Raw genomic sequence first — 21,946 nt, 5'->3', positions numbered from 1 at the left:
TCAGCGTGAGAAATATCATGTGTGGCGTGACATAAGATGCATAAGATAAGATAAATGAATAAATGTGAAACATGTGAAATCTTGGTGGTAAATGTCTGTATTCAGGCCACATGGTGGGTTTCGTGGTTAGCACTTGGGGTCGTGACCTGGTCAGAACACGGGTTTGCATGTTCTCCCCGCGTGTGCGAGGGTTCTCTCTGGGTTCTCTCTGGGTTCTCCCGTTACATGAAGTAAAGACGTAGTCTGGGGTCTGATGATCAGGTGACAGTGTGTCGTGTAGGAGAACCTATTTCAAACTTCACTTTTATAACCTCAGGAAAAAAAAGTGCACAATATCCATTCTTAAAACATCTCTTTTTATTCATTAAAAAAAGATTGTCAATGATTTGTGAAAATCGGATTAAAAATGAGGTTCTTTTATACAATCTCTGTACAAAGTTAGTCCCACCTTCATCCACTGAACCCATAAAAACACTAGAACTCCTGGTTTTTATGACTGTCGTCTCTGCAGTAGTCTGAAACAAACAGACAGACAGACAGACAGACAGACAGACAAATGCATGACTGTTACATGACTGATGATGACATTTGCTGTTTCAATCGATGTCATCAAAGGTTTAATGTTCTGAGTGAACTCCATGTGAACTGTGAGGGCTCACAGTTACCTGAGACTCGGCTGCATAACTCCTCCTGCACACTCTCTGTGTCCTGACTGAACAGAGAGATGATGTCGTCCTCCAGCTCCTCCACGACGGTTTCACACTGAGACAAAAACACACGAGTGTCACCGGGCCACACAGACGACAGACCATGTGTTATAGTAGCATCACGGTTCAACTGCTCATCGCAAATATGAGAGAAATAAAACTGCCAAACTGACCCAGTGTAATATATATATATATATATATATATATATATATATATATACACATATATATATATATATATATATATATATAGCTTTAGTATATATATATATATATATATATATATATATATATATATATACTAAAGCTACGTCAGGCCATTCAGGCCCACTTTCTGTGGTACATGTACTACCAGAGGAAACACATTTACACATGAAACAACATTACGAGAACTGAAGCTGCACACATTGACCCTGAACACTGAATTTAAACCGGGTGATGAAAAGCATTTTGCTGGCAATGTACAGCACATTTAAACCTGCAGGAGAAGTTTGTTCAGAGGACATTTCTGCTGTTTTAGAAAAGCTGCAGTTTCATGGTTCCACATCTGAAAGTCTTGGCCAGGCTGCGATGGACTGACGATCCGTCCAGGGTGCACCGGTCAGCAGGGATCGGCTCCAGCCCCCGTGACCCTCATGTAGACGCTAAAGCCACCGTCATTGCGAGTTAACTATTAATGCGATTAAATATTTGAATCGTTTGACAGCACTAGTAATTACTAAATACATAATTCAATTCAAATGTTTTTTCATTTTCTATTTAAATGTGTGAAAAAAAAGTACAATTATTAATCTGTAGTTATTATCACTACATTAGTCATCGTTGAGCCTTGTGTCTTCATAATGATTTCAAACTTCAGTTGTGTAACGTGTCAGGTGTATCTGGGTGTCTGTGCTATACAAATAATATTGTACTGCATGTGTTGAACCACTAAAATCTTTATTTAAGATTTAAAATGTCAAAGAAAGGATTTACACGTTTTTTTGCTGACAAATCCAATATTTTTGCAAAAATAAAGAACTGATGGAATGGATACCTGATCAAAACTATTTACTACTATTTACGACAGGACAGTGAACACATCATAGAGGCTGCTCATAAATGCTGCTGATGTAGAGCTGAAACGATGAATCCATTATTAATCGATTACTAAATTAATCAACAACTTCATGATTAAAACAAGATTTCTGATTGTTTAAGCTCCTTAAATGTGAATATTTTCTTCATTTCTTTGCTCTGGAGAACAGAGAAATCATTTAAAGTGAATCATTTTGGTTTGTGGACAAAACAAGACATTTGAGAACATCATCATTTCCAGGTTTGACGAACAACGATCAACATTTTTTTAAGGCTTTCTGAGATTTTATGGACCGAACGATTCATAAATAATTAATTTGTAAATAATGGACAGATTCATCGATTATGAAAATAATCGATAGTTGCAGCTCAATGCTGATGTTTCTACATGTATGTGTTTCCTCGAATAAATCCAGTGAGCCGTCAGCAAAAGACGCAGAGATGTTGGAAAGAATCTGGTGAAGGCTGATGCAACAGTGCTCTGCTGTTAGCCCCTCACAACGCTTACACTGAAGTGCCTTTTTCATTAAATACTAAAAGAACGACTAAAAACTCCAATGTAAACATTCTAGAGTGATATTGGAAGTTTTAATCGCTAACCTTACCTTCCAAAAGTCAGAGTTTCCCCTTTAGCGACAACTGATAGGAAGTTAAGGAGCTGGCTTTTGTGATGGATGCAGCAGCAGCAGCACATGAGAATGGAAAATAACAAAGTCTGCCACTGCACCAGCAGATGTAACGTGAGACGGCAGAGCCACATTTCCATTTGGTGATCTGCGTTTGTGTGAATGTCACATTGGTGCAAAAGGAAACTCCACACAACTATTTTAGAAACAACAGTTACATCAGTATGGAGTCTGTGTGCTGGACTGACTCTACATGTGTCATCTATCTATCCTGTTGAAAATGAATGACATGAAGTAAAGAGGAGAATCCTAGGAATGGGCAACAATTAGCATTAGCATTACGAGCTACACTTCCCTGAATGTTAGGAAGTTTAATTTAAAGAAATTGTGATGTGACCCTGTGCTAAACTTTCTTCTGTCAAGTGTGTTTTGAGTTTTTAAAAATGTGGAAACACTGTCAATCTTTTATCATTATTATTATTTTATTTATTTGAAATACATGTTGAATTGAATTTAAGATGGTTTTTCATTGCATTATTAGAACATTAAAATGTCTCATGTTTCCTGGAGGTCTGGATGCATGAACGCTCCCGTGTTTGGCAGCATTTACGTCCAACACAGATCTCTCCCGTCAACACATTAATCGTGGATCTTTCACAAAGATTCAATTCCAGAAACGTGTCAACATGATACGCTCATTCCTCCAAACAACAAAGATAGAATTTGCTAATTTTGCCACTTAGGTTGTTTTCTTATTTACCAGTAGCTCCTCATGACCTCGTATTACTTCCCATCGCAAACAACTCATGGACCAGTTTTAGTTTGGAAAGGGAGTCCCTTAGAATTGGGAAATCATTGTTGTTAAAGATGATGCTGATGCCGTCACCGGGACCAGTCCTAACATGCCTTTAAAAACCACATCCATCACAAATGCAGAATATTCAATGACTTCATGATACTTTTTGACACTTACTGCAAATTTCAGACCGTTGGATGTTTCAGGTCCATCGAACTGGAAGTTGTTGAAGTCAGGGAAGTCCCCCGTGTCTCTGTCGCTCCTGGGAGCAAACCTCATGTACTGTTTACGCCGAGTGTTGGGGTCCACATGGAGCGCGTAATCACTCATGCTGCTGCACACACCGTCCAGCAGCTCAGTGAGGTGAGCCTCAGAACGAGCCAGAGGTACCTGACACAGAGAGAGGGGGACATGAGTGTCCTGTATTCACTGGTGCTGGTAAAAATACACAGTCCAAACTATAAATATGTAATAGTAATAATAAAAAACCTAGATTAAAATACTGATAATGCACTTCCAAATTTGAGATGCTACTGCTCTGACAACCAAACAAGACAAATGATCCGTTTCTGAGGAAAAACAACAGACTTTTGCTCTGTGTGGGTCCACAGGTCCATCACTGCGTTGTTTTTTCCATTATCACGAACAAAACACCCTCCGAATCTGACCTTTAACCTCTATGAACACCCTCATCACCTCTCCACACTGCCCTGTTCTCCTCCTCTCCCCCCAGTGAGGAAGAAACTGTGAGTTGCTTGTGTCTAGACAGGTCAAGACAGGTGCAGCACCCTGCGCCCACCATCTCCGGAAGGATATTGGGTGACAGGGGGTGATCCCCTTCGGATAAGGGAGTGAAGATGGGGCAGCGGCAAGGGGTGAAAGGTGGCTGCTCTTTCCACCCTGTGGACCGGGCTGCAGAAAGTCAAAGGGAAGGGTTAGCGTGTGGAGAATGACGGGGTTAGTGGAGAAGACGGGAGTAACCAGAGGCATCAACAGAAGCCAAGTGCATGGTAAATGACTCCTCTCCTCAGCCCCTGCACGGCCTCTGCTGCTGCTTTAAGCCCATTCACTCCCCTCCACCCTCCAGTGATCAAAGGAGGAAATCTTCCTTGTCTTCTTTGGTCAAAAGGTGACAGGTTGGGGGGGGGGGGAGGCTTCTTTACTTTCGGGAGGGGGGAAGACACAGCAGCGGGAGGAAGAGGGGAGGGTTGGAGGGCATCTTGCAGATGAACTGGATTTTGTAACAATGCAGATATATTATTCCGTGACCCCTTTTGTCTCTTCAGCTGTGGTCCCTTCCGGGCCAAGCGTACTGATCACTCACACACACACACACACCCCCACGCACACACTCACACACACGCACGCACGCACGCACGCACGCACACACACACACAAACACACGCACACATGCGCGTGCACACACACACACACACACACACAGGAAGGAAGGCCTTTTCCATCATCTGTTTTCAACAAATCCTTGAGTTCCTTTGTTTTTTTTCTGCTGCTCAATTAACAATTTGTCCATAGTAAAAAATAAATGATGCCAATCACTGATCCTGCGCTCTTTAAGCCTCTGACTCTCTGTATCTCTTTAGGTTTGGACTCATTATGCAGAAGTTCCCTTGAGCTTGACAGCACTGTTGTGTGGAGCAGGAAGGAAGTTGGCACAGGGACAGGGGTTGGAGGGTGAGCACCAAGGGATGTAGGTCATCCTAGCCAATAACTGATGTTAGTCTCCTGTCAATCAAAATCTGTTTGTGACGACTTGGACATCAGTGGTGACATTTCATTCACTGCACAAGTGGAAACGGCGATATAATGATGGGACTGAGTCATTGTTGGCTCCACATAATACAGAATACAATGTAAAAGGACTTAATTCTAACAGCAACCACAGATAGTTCCTTGTATGATCTTTGCAACTAATATTGTTGGTTAATTTGCAAATCACATTTGAGGAGCAGGAGCATCATTTTGATTCATTTTTTTTTATCTGACAAAATATATAAATCATTTTATTTTGTGAGATGGTCGACAGAACAACAGCTTTCAGGTGAATATAATGGTGCAGTTTTTAAAACACATATTTCAGAGAAAACACATCACATGTCACACGTTTAAATGTATAAAGATGCATTTAAGAAAAATTGGGGAAAAAAACCCAAAAAGATGTTGGTCCATCTTAGCGAGTGTGCGTGGGTTATTATCATGCCATGCTACAAAATGCTTTGGAATTAAAGCCCTTCCTTGCCAGTCAGAGCCCAAAGAAAGGGAGCTGTCAGTCACAGCGCCGTTTGAAGAATAAGTTGGGGGTGGGGGGGTGTTGGGGATGTGTGGATGTGTGACTGGTTAGACCAGAGAATAGGCTTCTCAGGGATGCTATCCTCCTTTCAATTCCCATTGGACAGGGAGCCATTATTGCACCACTGTGGACAAGGGCCTTTCAATCTCATTGTCCTCATGATATGGGCCAGGGAACACGCATAAATTAATAAAATGATAAGAACAATAACAATAATAGTAATGATAATAATAATAACAAGAGCAATAATAATAATAATAATAATGATAATAATAATAATAATAATAATGACAATGACAATGACAATGACAATGATAATGATAATGATAATAATAATAATAATAATAATAATAATAATAATAATAATGACAATGATAATGATAATGATAATAATAATAATTGTGGGGTGGAGTGGCTCAGTGGTACCCTGTGTGCGAAAGACATCATGGTCGCAATGGTCACAAGTTCGACTCCACCCCTGGCTGATTGTACTCAATTCCATTGTAAGTCGCTTTGGATAAAAGCGACTGCTAACATGACATGTAATGTAATGTAATAATAATAACAACAATAATAATAATGATGATGATGATGATGATGATAATAATAATAATAATAATAATAACACTGATAATAAAAATAACAACAACAATAATAATAATAATAATAATATGATAGATGATGTTATTTCAAGTGGGTAGTGAAGGTCATTTAAACATTAATAAAAATTATATTATATTATATATGTTGACAACTTCAGCATAGCATCAGTTTATGTTATGTTTAAGCCAGACCTCAGTCAGACCTCAGCCAGACCTCAGACCTCAGCCAGAACTCAGTCAGACCTCAGCCAGAACTCAGACCTCAGCCAGAACTCAGACCTCAGTCAGACCTCAGCCAGACCTCAGACCTCAGTCAGACCTCAGCCAGACCTCAGCCAGACCTCAGACTTCAGCCAGAACTCAGTCAGACCTCAGACCTCAGTCAGACCTCAGCCAGACCTCAGCCAGACCTCAGCCGGAACTCAGTCAGACCTCAGTCAGACCTCAGACCTCAGTCAGACCTCAGACCTCAGTCAGACCTCAGCCAGACCTCAGCCAGAACTCAGTCAGACCTCAGACCTCAGCCAGAACTCAGTCAGACCTCAGCCAGACCTCAGACTTCAGCCAGAACTCAGTCAGACCTCAGACCTCAGCCAGAACTCAGTCAGACCTCAGCCAGACCTCAGACTTCAGCCAGAACTCAGTCAGACCTCAGACCTCAGTCAGACCTCAGCCAGACCTCAGCCAGACCTCAGCCGGAACTCAGTCAGACCTCAGACCTCAGTCAGACCTCAGACCTCAGTCAGACCTCAGCCAGACCTCAGCCGGAACTCAGTCAGACCTCAGACCTCAGCCAGAACTCAGTCAGACCTCAGCCAGACCTCAGACTTCAGCCAGAACTCAGTCAGACCTCAGACCTCAGCCAGACCTCAGCCAGACCTCAGACCTCAGCCAGAACTCAGTCAGCCCTCAGCCAGACCTCAGCCAAACCTCAGTCAACTGTCGTCCGTCCTTCGCCTTAACATAGATATTTAAGTGCTGAAGATTATTATTATTATGGTTATAATAATAATCTTTATTATAACCATAATAATGATTATTGTTATGTTATAATAATAATAGTAATAATCATTATTTTGAACAATAACAAAATCCAACATTTTGCTTGCACTATATCATTTAACTGTGAATGGACATTGCATTAGTATGACGTAATAACCTCATGTTATACATACAGTCACACACCCAGACTGTAATACCTGAAATCAAATGGATGTTATTTAAATGCTAAATCATAACAAACATCATGTAAAAGGCACTTCACATCATGAAGTACATCTCTTAATTACAGTGTAAGTAATGAGAATGATATAAAGAAACAAAAATCAGTTTACAGTTTACACGATGAGCAAGCACGAGGTCTAAGGAAACCTCCCAGAGTCACAGATGTGCATCAAGACTGGGAGAGAGAGCAGGTGGGGGAGGGAGGGAGGGAGGGAGGGTGGGAATAGAAGTAACCATTTACTAAATTAAACAACACAATATCAATGAAGCAACTTGAACCAATGAATCTAAATAACACAAGTTCATTGGATTATCTAGATCAATGAAGGTCATGAGGACCTAGCACAGGGTCCACATCAGGGGCCACATTACAGCGCAAATTAATCTGACCAGTAAAATAACAGTTCATAAAGTACAATGAGGAAGAAGGAAACCCATAATCACAGATTATAAAATGTAATAAAAAAAAAGAGAAAATGGATATAGTATATAAAGAAATGAATGAATGGATTCATAATAAATAATTAATAAATAAAATGATGTAAATTATGCTGAGTTGTGGAAATTGGGGATGAAATAAATAAGTTTATACTTCCTCCCTCCCCTTTTTGAACATGCAAATCGATGGATTTTGTGTACCAATGAGGTGGAATGTGCATCTGCATTTGTTTTCTTTTGTCCGTTTTGTTTTTACATGTTCAAAATAAACAAATAAATAAATAAATAAATAGTAACAACAAGGTCTCCAAGTTTCCCTTTTTACAAAACACATGAGGAACAACCTGAACTTTCTGGCGGCATTTAAGTGCAATTTCAACAATGATATTATGCCTAAATTGACCATTTGCAAGGTTCCAAGCAAGCGGAACTGATACTGTGTGTGATGGTGACAGACTGCATGAGTGCAACAGGCGACACTAGAATCAAACCCAACAACGCTGAACTGTAGATCAGTTAAAAAGGACTTAAACATCCTGAAGACATGCATTCATCATGCATTCATCATGCATTCATCATGCATTCATCTCCAACATTTACCAGGGAAATGTCTAAAATATCAATATTTAACAGAGGAGTCTGCAACAGCACTGCTGAAAACCACGATTGTGAGCGGTGAGCCGTTACCATGTAGTGGAAAAGCAATGTAACGATAACTACAGTAACTGTAAAAGAAGAGTAGAACTTCTTTTTACAGTTAGTTTCCAGTGAACTGGTTATTGTTACATGCACATTGTTAACAAAATGATTACATTTCTTATACAAATGATGGTCTTTATACCACCGCTAATGACACCATGTAGAGAATAAAAAAGGGAATTAATTAATTATTTAATTAAATGAGTTATCGTGACATAAAGCCAATGATCTTAGACTAAACTAATTATTATACTAAACTCAAATTAAATCATGACCTTAAAATCCTAAATGAAATCGAATCAAGGCAAGTTTGGTGTCAACTAAGCAAAATGTCTGGCAGGAAACAGGTCACATCATTTTTAGATTTGTGAAAAAACAAAAAGGGATTTTTTTTCATTTTGGTGCAACATTTTAAAGCTGTTGCAAACAGTTTACAACTTTTAAATGTACACTTTTGTTGCCGTGCCATGATGAAGACTGTTGGCTTGTGTTTGCAGGACCTATGTGTGACTTTGGTTTATTTTATATGCATTTGAATTAGATTTCCTCATAATAATACTAATACTAATACTAATACTACTACTACTAATAATAATAACGATAATAACAATATAACACCTAGGCACCAACCACATCCCCATCTTTGCAGCTCTGGCCTTAGCACACTAATTCTTCTCACTCTCATCTCAGATTTTGAAAGTTGAACTATTCCTTTAAAAGAGAAAAGAAAACCTCTGCGGATTAAAACTCTGCGTGTCACATCTGTGGGCCACGATATCATGTCTCACTGTGTCACCGTGCCATTGTGACTCTGCTCATTCTCAATGCATGACTTCCCACTCGTCACTATAAGATGAGCTCACAGCTCCCACAAAGTTCAATGTCTTTGGAGGCCTTAAATGTGTCATTGTTGCCGCAGGCAGGTTTAACTTTTGTGCCCAAACAACAGCCCCATGCCCCCAGGAAGTCCTACTGTGAGCAGGGCAAAGAGCAGAGACTTAAAATCTGCAAATCCTCCTCACTGATGGCATTTAAGCTGTGACATCCCTCCCTCTGCAATTCACAGAGGGTCAAATGTTGCTGAAAAGGAGGAACGGAGAAGGTTTGGCTTCGGCTCTGCTCGCTGATTTGACCAAACAATGCAACAGGTGGAGGTTAGTGTTCGCTAAGAGCACGTATATAAAAAGAGCCTCACCACTCTAAACTGTTTTCTTCTGGATAGACGACATGTTCAAGATCATACACTGAATGAAAAAGTGATGAGTTTCCATCAGCAAGTCGCACAGTATGAGGAAACAAAAAGACTATTATCACGGCAGCTTTTTGGGAAGAGAGTTGTGTCTTTGATTCATTCAGACATTCATGCAGACATCGTTTTAATATCATACTATCATCACATTCATTTAAAAAGGGAAACTTATTTTTACATGTGTGTTATGTTACGTGCTTATTGCCTGCATCAGTAGTACTGATGTAGCCTCAGATGACTGACACTGGTGCACCATTTCTGTTCAGTAAGACTACGGGTGCAGGAACTAATCGATTCATAGATTATCAATTCATTGCTGGATTAATCAGCAACCTTTGTCAATCCATGAATCCGTTTGAGTGTGCTTTTTTATTATTATTAATAATAATAATAATAATAATAATAATAATAATAATAATAATAATAATAATAACAATAACAATAATAATTATAACAGCTTATAACTAAATCATTTTGGTTTGTGGAAAAAAACTAAACATTCAACATCGTCACTTTGAGGTTTGGAAAACATCAGATTTTTATGGACCAAACAACTAATCAATTAATGGGAAAAATAATCAACAGATTCATTGTTTATGAAAATAATGGTGGTAGTTTCAGCCGTAATGAAGTTTGTATGGATATAATAAATATGGACATTATTCAGGGCTTTTTCTACCACAGTGTGTGTGCCTAGAAAAATGTAATGAGTCCTGGTTCATGTATCAAGCCCTGAGGCACAGGTGGGTTTAGTAAAGCTGTGGTGCAATTTTGTCTCACAATATTCCCTTTACTTTTGGTTTTATGTGGCAGCTGAGGCTGAGTGAAATGTCAGGAATCAAGTAATTTAAGAAGTACTGGGAAAGTTCAAAATTCTGCCAAATGATGGCGCTAGATTGCTGCTAGAATAACATAAACATGGTTGTCAGACGATGTAGAAACTAGAGACGCACCAAAAATTCGGCTAAATATTGATAAAAGTCTTTTGGCTGAAAACCAAAATTGCCTTTTTTGGTCATTTTCAGTTTTGGCCGAAAGACTTTTATCTCGCGCTGTTTCACCCTATATGAGTTTGTGTTCTCTCTCTCGCTCCCTGACTTGTGTGCATTTGTGCACTCTCTGTTTGTGTGTGTGTGTGTGTGTGTCTCTCTGTGTGTGTGTCTCTCTCTTTCTGTGTGTGTGTGTGTGTGTCTCTCTCTCTCTCTCCCCCTCCCTCTCTGTGTGTCTCTCGCTCTGTCTCTTTCTCTCTCTGTGTTTCTGTGTGTGTGTGTGTCTCTCTGTGTGTGTGCCTCTCTCTCTCTATGTGTGTCTCTCTTGTCTCTCTCTTTCTGTGTGTGTGTGTCTCTCTCTCTCTCTCCCCCTCCCTCTCTCGCTCTGTGTCCCTCGCTCTCTGTGTGTCTCTCGCTCTGTCTCTTTCTCTCTCTGTGTTTCTGTGTGTGTGTGTGTCTCTCTGTGTGTGTGCCTCTCTCTCTCTATGTGTGTCTCTCTGTCTCTCTCTTTCTGTGTGTGTGTGTGTCTCTCTCTCTCTCCCCTCCCTCTCTCTCTCTATGTGTGTCTCTGTGTGTGTGTGTGTGGGTGTGTCTCTCTCTCTCTCTCCCCTCCCTCTCTCTCTCTCTGTGTCTCTCTGTGTCTCTCTGTGTGTGTGTGTGTCTGTCTCTCTCTCTCTCTGTGTGTCTCTCTCTCTGTGTGTGTGTGTGTCTCTCTCGCTCTGTCTCTCTCTCTCTCTGTGTTTCTGTGTGTGTTTCTCTCTCTCTCTCACCCTCCCTCTCTCTCTCTATGTGTGTCTCTCTCTCTGTGTGTGTGTGTCTCTCTCTCTCTGTGTTTCTGTGTGTGTGTGTGTCTCTCTCTCTCTCACCCTCCCTCTCTCTCTCTATGTGTGTCTCTGTGTGTGTGTGTGTGTGTGTGTGTCTCTCTCTCTCTGTGTGTGTGTCTCTCTCTCTGTCTCTCTCTTTCTGTGTGTGTGTGTCTCTCCCTCTCTCTCTGTGTGTGTCTCTCTCTCTCTCTCTCTCTGTGTGTGTGTGTGTCTCTCTCTGTGTGTGTGTGTGTGTGTGTGTGCGCCCGCGAGCCAAACACGTCCCGTGTTGATTAAGTTAGTGAATAAAAACTTCAGCTGTTTCAGGTGGAACTGAAAGAGAGAGATGAGATGATAAGAAAACGATGTTTTGCTGCCTTTAATTTCAGCTCCATTCACCGGAGCAGGCGTGACCAATCAGACTGACCGATACTAGAGACGTCATGACGACACATGTACACACTGATACGTGTATAAGTAATAGAAGAAATATATAATATCAGTGGATTATCTGTAGTGAACATAGAGACACATCACCGTTCTTTACCTTTTTATCTTGCATGGTTCCATCAGGGTTGAGTCGAAAGCCGCCCACGTTGATGGTTTTCTTTGGGTCCACTTGACTGACTGAATAGTTCATTTCATCCACAATCGCTTTGCAGGCTGAGAAACACAGAAACCATAGAGGTATTAAAGCTACACAAACTTTCATTCGTCACAAAGGAAAAACACACTAAATCAAAAATAATAATATAAAACTGTATAATATACTGTACGCAGGTGTGCGGCTTGTGCGGTGGTTTGTGAGGCATCCAGGTGGCATTGGCAGGTCTTCATGAGCCATGTCTTTGAGTATTTCACACTTGGCAAATAATAATTTCATGGCAAATAACGGCGATTAGCCACACTTTGCAAAACTCCCTCTCTAGCAGCTCTAGGTGTTAGACAATACTGGCCTGAACACATAAGCACAAGGATCGCTTATATGTTCTCTTTAAAGAACTGTTACAGAGATTTGTGTTTAGTGGGACACGTGTAAGAATTAGACGACAGACCGTCACATATGGAAGACTCGTCTCCACATTACTGCATCAGGGACATAAGGTGGATGCTGCGTACCGAAAATGAAGGGGTTTCTCTGTGTTTGTGTAAGTGAGCTTCAAAAGCAAAACACACACACACACACACACACACACACACACACACACACACACACACACACTGGCTGGTTTATCTTTTTGGGTCGCTGTACAAACATGGTGTTGCAAGATGGTGGCCTTCATAAAGCAAGGCCGTTGCCTGAGGAATAAATAAAAGGCAAATAAAAATCTAGTTTTGAAATCTTTAATCAATTATACAAACTTACATTAAGGTAGTATATTATATATCTGACCATAAACCCACATAAATGTTACACATTACCTTCAAATGGATATAAATTAACTGGGACAAAGATACAACCCTGCAGTTTAAATGTAATCTAAAACCAACCAACCCTGAAACCAACAGTGGATTTTATAGTTAGTAGTAGAACTGGATTTAATTCATTTTATGAAGAAACATACTACAACTGCTACCGTCATGGCACTCGAGTCAAATCAAAAACCAGGATATTTATTCTAAAGGAAATCCCACCGTCTCACGCTTCCTCCCACAGTCCAAAAACATGCAATATGTGGATCAGGTAAACTCGACTGCAGAAGCACTAGTTTTGTTGTTGTGAATAGAACTCTTCAAATTCAAGTTTATACACACACATATATATATATATATATATTCATACATATATATATATCACATTGGTTATATGTTTTGATGAAGACATCGCCGTGTGCATTAATACTGTACATATAAAATCCAGGATGCATTTCATTGTGATATCGAAGAACAAATTGAATGGGTGACCTGATCATTCGTTTTTTCTTTGTTTTCTTTTGATGACATATGTATAGATTACTGCCCCCTGGATCAGAGTGTGGGTACAATTACAACAGCACTTCAATTAGAGCCAACTTACCAGAACAGTAGAGCACCTTGTCTCTCTTCCCATGGCTACTGCTGATGAAGACAGACAGCACCATCACAGTCATCTGAATAATCCATGAAGCCATACTGATAACCTGACAGGCAGACAGACAGACAGACAGACAGCATGGCTAAATTGAGTAAATCAAATTCAGATATAAATTAGTGGTAATCAGATCTGTTACATTGAGTCAAGACATATAATCAAGACCAGCATTGCCTGTAGGCGATTATTCATCATCATGCATTACTATTTAAAGACTGATTGTGGTGTATATACACCTGTAAAATTGCTACAAAGTAACTTAAAACTACTGTACTAAGTTCACCCTGGCGTTGTCCGTTGCACAAATGTCAAAACTAGGATGAAAAGGGGTTAGCTTTGTCACAGCTCTTTAAAGTAGACCGCGAATTTCATCACAGATTTACTGACGCACAAATGGAGCAGGTGTGTGTCACCGAGCAACTAACAGCTTATAATCTAGAGCTGTCGATTATTTTCTCGATTAATCGATCAATCGATCAATCGTTTGGTCTGTAAAATATCTGAAAACCTTAAAAATCAATTAAGTTCTTTTGTCATCTGTGTGCTGTCAATAAAGTTATTTTGTCATGTGTGCTGTCAATAAAAAACTTTTTGTCATATGTGTGCTGTCAATAAAGAACTTTTTTGTCATATATGTGCTGTCAATAAAGTTCTTTTGTCATCTGTGTGCTGTCAATAATTTTATTTTGTCATCTGTGTGCTATCAATTAAGTTCTTTTGTCATCTGTGTGCTGTCAATTAAGTTCTTTTGTCATCTGTGTGCTGTCAATAAAGAACTTTTTTGTCATATATGTGCTGTCAATAAAGTTCTTTTGTCATCTGTGTGCTGTCAATAATTTTATTTTGTCATCTGTGTGCTGTCAATTAAGTTCTTTTGTCATATGTGTGCTGTCAATAAAGAACTTTTTTGTCATATATGTGCTGTCAATAAAGTTCTTTTGTCATCTGTGTGCTGTCAATAATTTTATTTTGTCATCTGTGTGCTGTCAATTAAGTTCTTTTGTCATCTGTGTGCTGTCAATAAAGTTATTTTGTCATGTGTGCTGTCAATAAAAAACTTTTTGTCATGTGTGCTGTCAATAAAGAACTTTTTTGTCATATATGTGCTGTCAATAAAGTTCTTTTGTCATCTGTGTGCTGTCAATAATTTTATTTTGTCATATGTGTGCTATCAATTAGAGAAGGGTCTAGCTGCAGACCCGAAGACCACTCAACGAAACGCCCCTTTACTCAACGAAACGCCCCTTTACTCAACGAAACGCCCCTTCACACTACACGACACTCTGATTGGCTCTCAAGAGACTGCGTCTGAAACGTGATGAAGTTTACGTTGACCGAGTATGAAGAGAGAACCCGAAAAAGTAACACGGGAAAAACACGGGAAAATGACGGAGGAAAAGGTAAGAATGGACAAAAAACACATTTTGATATTGAACACTGGATGAATAGTCATTATTTGTATCCATTAAATCAATTAAGTGCAGTTTATTAACCAGTAATGTCTGCATGCTGTAACGATAGCGATTGTAACAGCAAGCAAGACGCAGCGATTTTCTCCCTTTTTTTTCTTTTTTTCCTTTTTTTCTTTTATTTATATGTACAGGTTATAACATTGACAATATAACATTGTCTCATTTTCAACCAAGAAACGTATAAGATAAACTATATGATCTCTATATATTAGTATTTATCTGTTTTTTAATCTTTAAATGACTCTGACAAGTTGCACACAGCTTTGCTCATTTGAAAACGTGTGACCTCAGTTCTACAATTGTTAAGATAAAAGATTTAATGATGAATAATATTTTTCATGTTTAGAAATTAGAAGTTCTGTTGAATCACAGTCAACAGTGACATTTGATTTGATTTATTTCAGTTAGCCTGCATATATTTTAGGACAGGGAAAGTCTTAAAGGCAAATGCAGTCCAGTTCTTTACTACTTGATTCTGGATTAAAAATGTTTCCATGTTAAAAATACAAAATACAAAATACAATTTCATTTGACATTTTCTCTTTTAGAGCAACACTACGTTCAGTGAAGGAGCAGACCCTGAGCTGAGAAGATGCGACTCGGACACTTATCAGTGTCTGATCTGCACAAAAAAGGGGAGCTATGCAAAGCTTGTGTCTCATCTGCAGGGACACCAAAGGTCAATGGTGGAGTACGGTGGTAAGTCCTAAATTATCAAATATTTTTTCATTTCAACGCTGAAAGGCTTTAATTTCCCCATGAGCCTTATGTATTATTAAATGTGATGTTATTTCTGTTTGTCCTGACCATGGATAACTGTGACCATCAAACTATTCAACTCATCCATTTGAGTATCAGAAACTCAAAATAAGTAAAGTAAAGTAAACTAATGCTGGAGCCATTTGATCTATGTGTACTGTACTTCATGTGTGTAGAATCTTAAGTCAATGTGTATTTTATTTTCACTCTTGTTGAGAATTTAGATATTGAGAAAAAGTTTCAAGATTCCTGCATTTTTATAGATGCCCCTGATAATAATGATTGTTCTCAGAAGTAATGTAACAATTTGCCTCTCAGTCAGGCTTATCTGTATATCCATTTAGGGCAGTGATGTTACTGTGGCCAAACAAGTTGCCAGCCAGGATGACACCTCTTATCAGAGGAAGTGCAAATAAACAGGGAAAGAAAATGTCTTATTCAAAGTTCTTAATCACATGTATTCAGTGTTGCATATTATGTGTAATTTAATTTTAGGAAAGGGCCCAACAAGCCCAACAGAAGCGACGCGAGGCATGTTGTCTGTTAACCAGTGTAATCACAGAGGATCAGGGCATGCTGCAACACCTTAAAGTGAGTGACAATGGCATTTAGTGTGGTGTTTGTGTATTTGTATATGAATACCCAAACTAAAATCCTATACAATTTTTATAGAACATCATCACAGGCAACACGGTGTCTCCTTGGGCCAAGAAACAGGACAGGGTCATCCTTCTTTTTGAAGATGATGAACAAGTGGACAAAGTCATGCACTACTCGAACGTACTGAGACAGACAAGAAGTCTGCAGATCCAGTGGCATTCGTAATGGATGTACTTTTGCCAGAGGTGAGATCTCAGACACTGACACTGATTTGTAGACTACATGTTTTATATGACTGCATATGTCTGTCTCCTTTTAACACATGGTCACTGTCTAACACAATCTTAAATCTTAATCTTCATGCCACAGGCAACAGTATACGCCCTCGGAGCTGTTCACTCCATCTCCCTGGACAAAGCCAAGGAGATGTACATGCGTGGCACAGAGTTTGACTCAAGGTAAGCAGGATAGTTTAGGAAACTGTTAATCCAATTTTCAGTTTATATCTTATTATGTATTTGAGTGTCTTTAACGACTTCATTATTTTGCTATATCGTTTTGTCTTGTCAGCGAGAAAACCCAGCTTGGGGAACAGCTTCAGAGCCACATTTCCTCAAAAGCGAGGCAGAAACTGGATAGCTTCCTGAGCAATTACAAGAAAGCCTTGGAGTGTGAGGAATTCCTCAGGCGCCTGTAATCCCTGGGTAGTGAATGTGTCTGCTGGATAGTCTGTTGTGTATAAAATAAAGAAAATATATCATTCATCACTTGTATTCATTACATGGATTTGAAAATTATACAACTTTCTGTGCAGAATCAAGGGTTTCAGTGCATTTGTTTTACATTCATCAAAAGACCTACTGATGTCCAACTGGCTGGGTTTGATTCAGATACCAATGTTTAACATATCTTCCTGGAAATAGGTAACATCTCCTTAATGACATACTCAGCAGATCTTGTCTACTTAACATCTGTCTGTCACCACCAGCTGGACCACACCAGCACAGACTTTTAGGAGGGTTTCTTTCAGGTTAAAAACCTGATCAAGTAGACTTTTATTAGTTCTAATCGTTGTTCTGTCCAGTTGAACAACATGTCAAACTACAGACTAATAAGACATTCAATAAATGTAGGCCTATATTAAACACACCTTTTTGTAACATACAGGTTGCCATGATGTTGGAAGTTTGCAAAAACAAATGAAATTATTCAAAGTGTGTGTTCAAAGTGGAATTTGTGATATTATATTGTATAAACGTGATATTATATTGTATAAACGTGATATTATATTGTATAAACATTGTATAAACGTGATATTATATTGTATAAACGTGATAATTATATTGTATAAACGTGATATTATATTGTATAAACGTGATAATTATATCACATAAACGTGATATTATATTGTATAAACGTGATAATTATATCACATAAACGTGATACTATATTGTGTGAACGTGATGTTCAAAGAACTTTTCCAATCGGCATTTATATATTTTAGCAGTTTGGCTATAACATTTCATACTTTACAAAGTGACATTAATTATTCACAAATTTCACAGAAAGTACATTTCTGTGTTCATAAAAGTCAACACGAGTATTTATTCTTCTCTTTTCCTGTCGCACACCGGGATAAAAGTCTCTTGTCAACAAGTGTCTATGAGATACGCGTGTGTAAATAAAGTTTCAATAAAAGAAGACGTTATCAAGTTAGTAAACGTCATCACGTTAGTAAACGTCATCATGTTTCAGACGCAGTCTCTTGAGAGCCAATCAGAGTGTCGTGTAGTTTGAAGGGGCGTTTCGTTGAGTAAAGGGGCGTTTCGTTGAGTGAAGGGGCGTTTCGTTGAGTAAAGGGGCGTTTCGTTGAGTGGTCTGCGGGTCTGCAGCTGGACCTACTTGATCAATTAAGTTCTTTTGTCATCTGTGTGCTGTCAATAAAGTTATTTTGTCATATGTGCTGTCAATAAAGAACTTTTTTGTCGTGTGTGCTGTCAATAAAGTTCTTTTGTCATCTGTGTGCTGTCAATAAAGTTATTTTGTCATATGTGCTGTCAATAAAGAACTTTTTTGTCATGTGTGTGCTGTCAATAAAGTTCTTTTGTCATGTGTGTGCTGTCAATTAAGTTCTAATTTCATCTGTGTGCTGCCAATAAAGTTTCTTTGAGTGTGTTGTCAATAAAGTAACAACATCATCAGAGTGGAAATGAACAGTATTGAAATTCCACCCTCTGGTCCTTGACCTGTGTTTGTACTCGAGCTGAAACAATGAATCGAGGAAATAATCATTAGTTGCAGCTCTAGTTTCTACCAGGTGCAACAATCCTTATGTGCAGAAAAAAAAGCATGATTCTTTTTGTAAGGCATATTCATTTTGACATAATGTCATTACTGTCACTAAAATGTCTAAAATTAAAATAATAATTTCCATCCGTCAAAACAACAACAAAAACCCTAAATAGTGTACTTACTACACAGCTTTGCAAAGATTAGCGGCTGAGTGAAGTGTTTTCTGGCTCTCTTTCAATCTGGAGAGATTACCGACGCAGTGTATCCACTATAGTGTGCACATACCAGATTATATTCAGAGAGTTCACTGATCAGACTGGCTTCAAAATGGCTTCACTGCACAAAATGACCCACTGTGTCACATAAATAGCACGTTATAAAACTGAAGGTGATATACTGTATATTAGCAGTCCACGTAGGACTGCGTGATAAGACTGATATACTTTTTTTTTTTATCATTTAATATCAATAATTAATAGCAAGCTTAAAAATGTATGGCTGAGGTAAATAATATCTTAATACTTTTAGGCTATATCCCGATATTAAGACAGAAAGCGATATAAAGCTGCACACAAGTTGTTTCTCTGGGCTCATGAAAAGTTTTATTTTGCACCTGCACCGGTTACCTGTCCCTGCAGATGTGGCCGTGAACGCACCACGGAATCCCCGAATCGACCAAATACCAGACAATACATTTAAATTGAAAATATTCGACTCGTGCATACAATTCAACCACTGTCGATGTGGCAACATAGCAACACTGATCCAAACTGAGAAGAGTGTGGTGAAGAAGAAGAAGAAGAAGAAGAAGACGGTGTTATATAGCGTTCTTATGGTCAAATGTAGACGAAGAGATCTATTATTACTACTATTATTTCATCATGTCTTTAAACCCCAGTCTAACTTATAGAGCAGCATTCTGCGGCAGAGATGTGACAGCTGGGTGAGCGGCTGGCAGAAGTCAGTCTTACCTGTTGTTGTGGAAAACAGACAGTCTAAGTCTAGACAAGTGTCGGGATGTTGCGCTCATGCTGCACGTGAGCACTTCCTGCTCCTCATTTTCAAAGTTAAATCTCCACTGACCGGCGACAAAGGGTTAGAGTACAGACCACAGTGAGACCACAGTGAGACCACAGTGAGTGCAGGATGTTTCTCCTCTAATGTTTTATCACACTTTCTTTTTATCACACTGATGCTTCAATGACGAAACCACGTTCATTTATTTCCTCTCAGCTGTTTCTTTGTGGCCTGACCTGTGACAGGAGCTGGCTGAGGCAGCCACGTTCATTCAGCGTCAGCCAATCACGTCCCAGGCTCCAGAGCACAGGCCAATGAGAGGTCTGGGGGGCGTGTCCCTCGTCGACGTGCCTGAGTGTGAGAGGCTTAAATGGCTGCACATTACTTTACCGTAATGACGCGAACAATGTGACCAGAGTCTCATTACTGTTGTTGATGTTGTATATTTTCTGCGGGATCCATGGGAACACAGGTTGAGAGTATATCTTTTAAAAGTAATTCATTTACTCATTTGAACATAATTTTCATCACTGTGCAAAACTGATAATTGCTAATTGCACATTTATTTGCATTCTTCTTAAAGTTTTGTGATTGCAGATTACACAGAATCAGAATACTTTGTCAATCCACAGGAGGAATTACAGTTGTTCCATAATGGGAGTCTTTATTTATTAAACTAGCAACTCCTTTTGCCTTAGTATTAAAGAGGAAAACACTTCGATCCAATCTCTCCTTTGTTTCCTGTGTTCTTGCACAGTGAGGTGGGTGGAAGATATGTGTGTTTTGACTGTTTTTAAGTATGATATTAGCTTTTCTCTGTTCACAGGTCCATGTAGACCATTGACAAGTTCACTAAAGTAAACAAATATTCACAGGCACCCTGCCTGCCTGTGAATATTAGAGTGATTTTTCTCTTATTAATTATGTTGTGCTACTCTGTTTTCACCTTAGGGGGGCGCTATAGAGCCCTTGAGCAACACACGGGTTCGGGACCTATGCCAATATCGTATTTTTGCCAGACCGGACCGGACCTCCTTGCCAAGTTCCAGGAGTTTTTATGCACTTTAACAACCTCAAAAATGACCGAGAAGTCATGGATATAATAATAATCTGAAAGATTTCCATTGGTTCCTCGCACTCATGCTAGGAGCCGTCCCGGCCCCTGCCATTACCCTTATTATAATTATGTAATGATAACCAGCCTATAGCACTTAGACATGATCACAATTACCAAAGTATTTTAGTGGAAATTCAACAAATGATATTCATAATTTTTTTGTTGCTTTCTGTACAAACAAGCCTGAGAACTGGACACACTCGAAATGCACGAGCAGTGCCTACTTTAAACCATGGACATCGTTTAAATGTATTTATTTATTTTATCTTTTGAAACACAGCCAAGTAATTATACGTGGAGACCCTTCAGTGGCTGTTGTGAAAACCTGGCACTGGATCAAACCTGACAGGCAATCTTCTTTAATGCTGTGAATACTAAATTACAGCCCTGCTACTGAATGTCAAGGTTAATTCTATCATCCAGTGTAATGAAATGATTCCACATGACACCTCCAATTGGTGCCTTTGGGGCCCTGCCCACAAGAGGAGTTCCCTGTCACACTGGTTTTAAAATAGACATGAAATGAAAATGAAACTGGCATGGTGGAATGAAGCAGGAAAATTAAGCCCCGTGTTTGTGTTCATGTTAGGAAATTATGTTTGACATTTTTGTCTCAAAGCTACGCATAATCCTCTCTATGCACACAAACACACACACATACTGTATGTTTGTATAACATATAAGTTCATTTAATATTATTATAAATTCATGTGCAAAAGTCTGAATTGGTCATTAGATTTGCTGTTTTAGGTGTGATAGAGGATAAGCGGACTGAAGATCCAAATTGTGTAAAATTGGAAAAGAGGAGAAACCAATTGATATACAAAAAGGAACAAAACCAAGCCAAAGCAAAAAAAACACAAGGAGGCAGAGGCTGGCCGGTCTGCAGGCAGAGCCCTGAGTCCAAAAAAACATGTCAAAGAAACAAAAATACAAGAAGCAAGAGCATCGGTGAATCATGGAAATAGGGATGTTACCACATGGAGGAGACATGGCACACTGGCGACTGTAGCTCCAGAAACCAGAGTCTAAATAGCAGTATTTAGTCGTCTAACTACCCCACTTGAAAAAAAGCATGACCCTTAAGAGATCCTAGGGAT

At 39.2% G+C, this 21,946-nt stretch overlaps 1 protein-coding gene and 1 long non-coding RNA gene across 5 annotated transcripts; one reads left to right on the top strand and one right to left on the bottom strand.

Moving 5' to 3' along the window:
* Nucleotides 1-335: 335 nt before the first annotated feature.
* Nucleotides 336-19,948, bottom strand: cnpy1 (canopy FGF signaling regulator 1). 2 transcript variants are annotated; one of them, XM_058643675.1, is made up of 6 exons: nucleotides 19,684-19,948; nucleotides 13,536-13,638; nucleotides 12,066-12,181; nucleotides 3,384-3,596; nucleotides 666-762; nucleotides 336-515 (listed from the first exon to the last, which is right to left on the bottom strand). In XM_058643675.1, the coding sequence occupies exons 2-6, from the start codon at nucleotides 13,627-13,629 to the stop codon at nucleotides 475-477; spliced, it is 561 nt and encodes a 186-aa protein (XP_058499658.1). In that variant the 5' UTR covers nucleotides 13,630-13,638; nucleotides 19,684-19,948; the 3' UTR covers nucleotides 336-474. The 2 variants fall into 2 exon arrangements, with proteins under 2 accessions (XP_058499658.1, XP_058499577.1); XM_058643594.1 differs by lacking the exons at nucleotides 12,066-12,181; nucleotides 13,536-13,638; nucleotides 19,684-19,948 and adding an exon at nucleotides 3,903-4,270.
* Nucleotides 14,884-16,586, top strand: LOC131469053 (uncharacterized). Of its 3 annotated transcripts, none has more exons than XR_009241775.1 (4): nucleotides 14,884-14,989; nucleotides 15,610-15,740; nucleotides 16,316-16,411; nucleotides 16,493-16,586. It is a non-coding gene; the product is annotated as an uncharacterized LOC131469053 (long non-coding RNA). The 3 variants fall into 3 exon arrangements; XR_009241771.1 differs by having other exon boundaries at nucleotides 14,889-14,989; nucleotides 15,610-15,760; XR_009241774.1 differs by lacking the exon at nucleotides 15,610-15,740 and having other exon boundaries at nucleotides 14,896-14,989.
* Nucleotides 19,949-21,946: the final 1,998 nt, after the last annotated feature.

This window comes from Solea solea, chromosome 1 (genome assembly GCF_958295425.1).
Source record: "Solea solea chromosome 1, fSolSol10.1, whole genome shotgun sequence".
Classification (NCBI taxonomy): domain Eukaryota; kingdom Metazoa; phylum Chordata; class Actinopteri; order Pleuronectiformes; family Soleidae; genus Solea; species Solea solea.
Note: the sequence above shows the minus strand (reverse complement) of the source record. Positions and strands in the feature narration are given on the sequence as shown.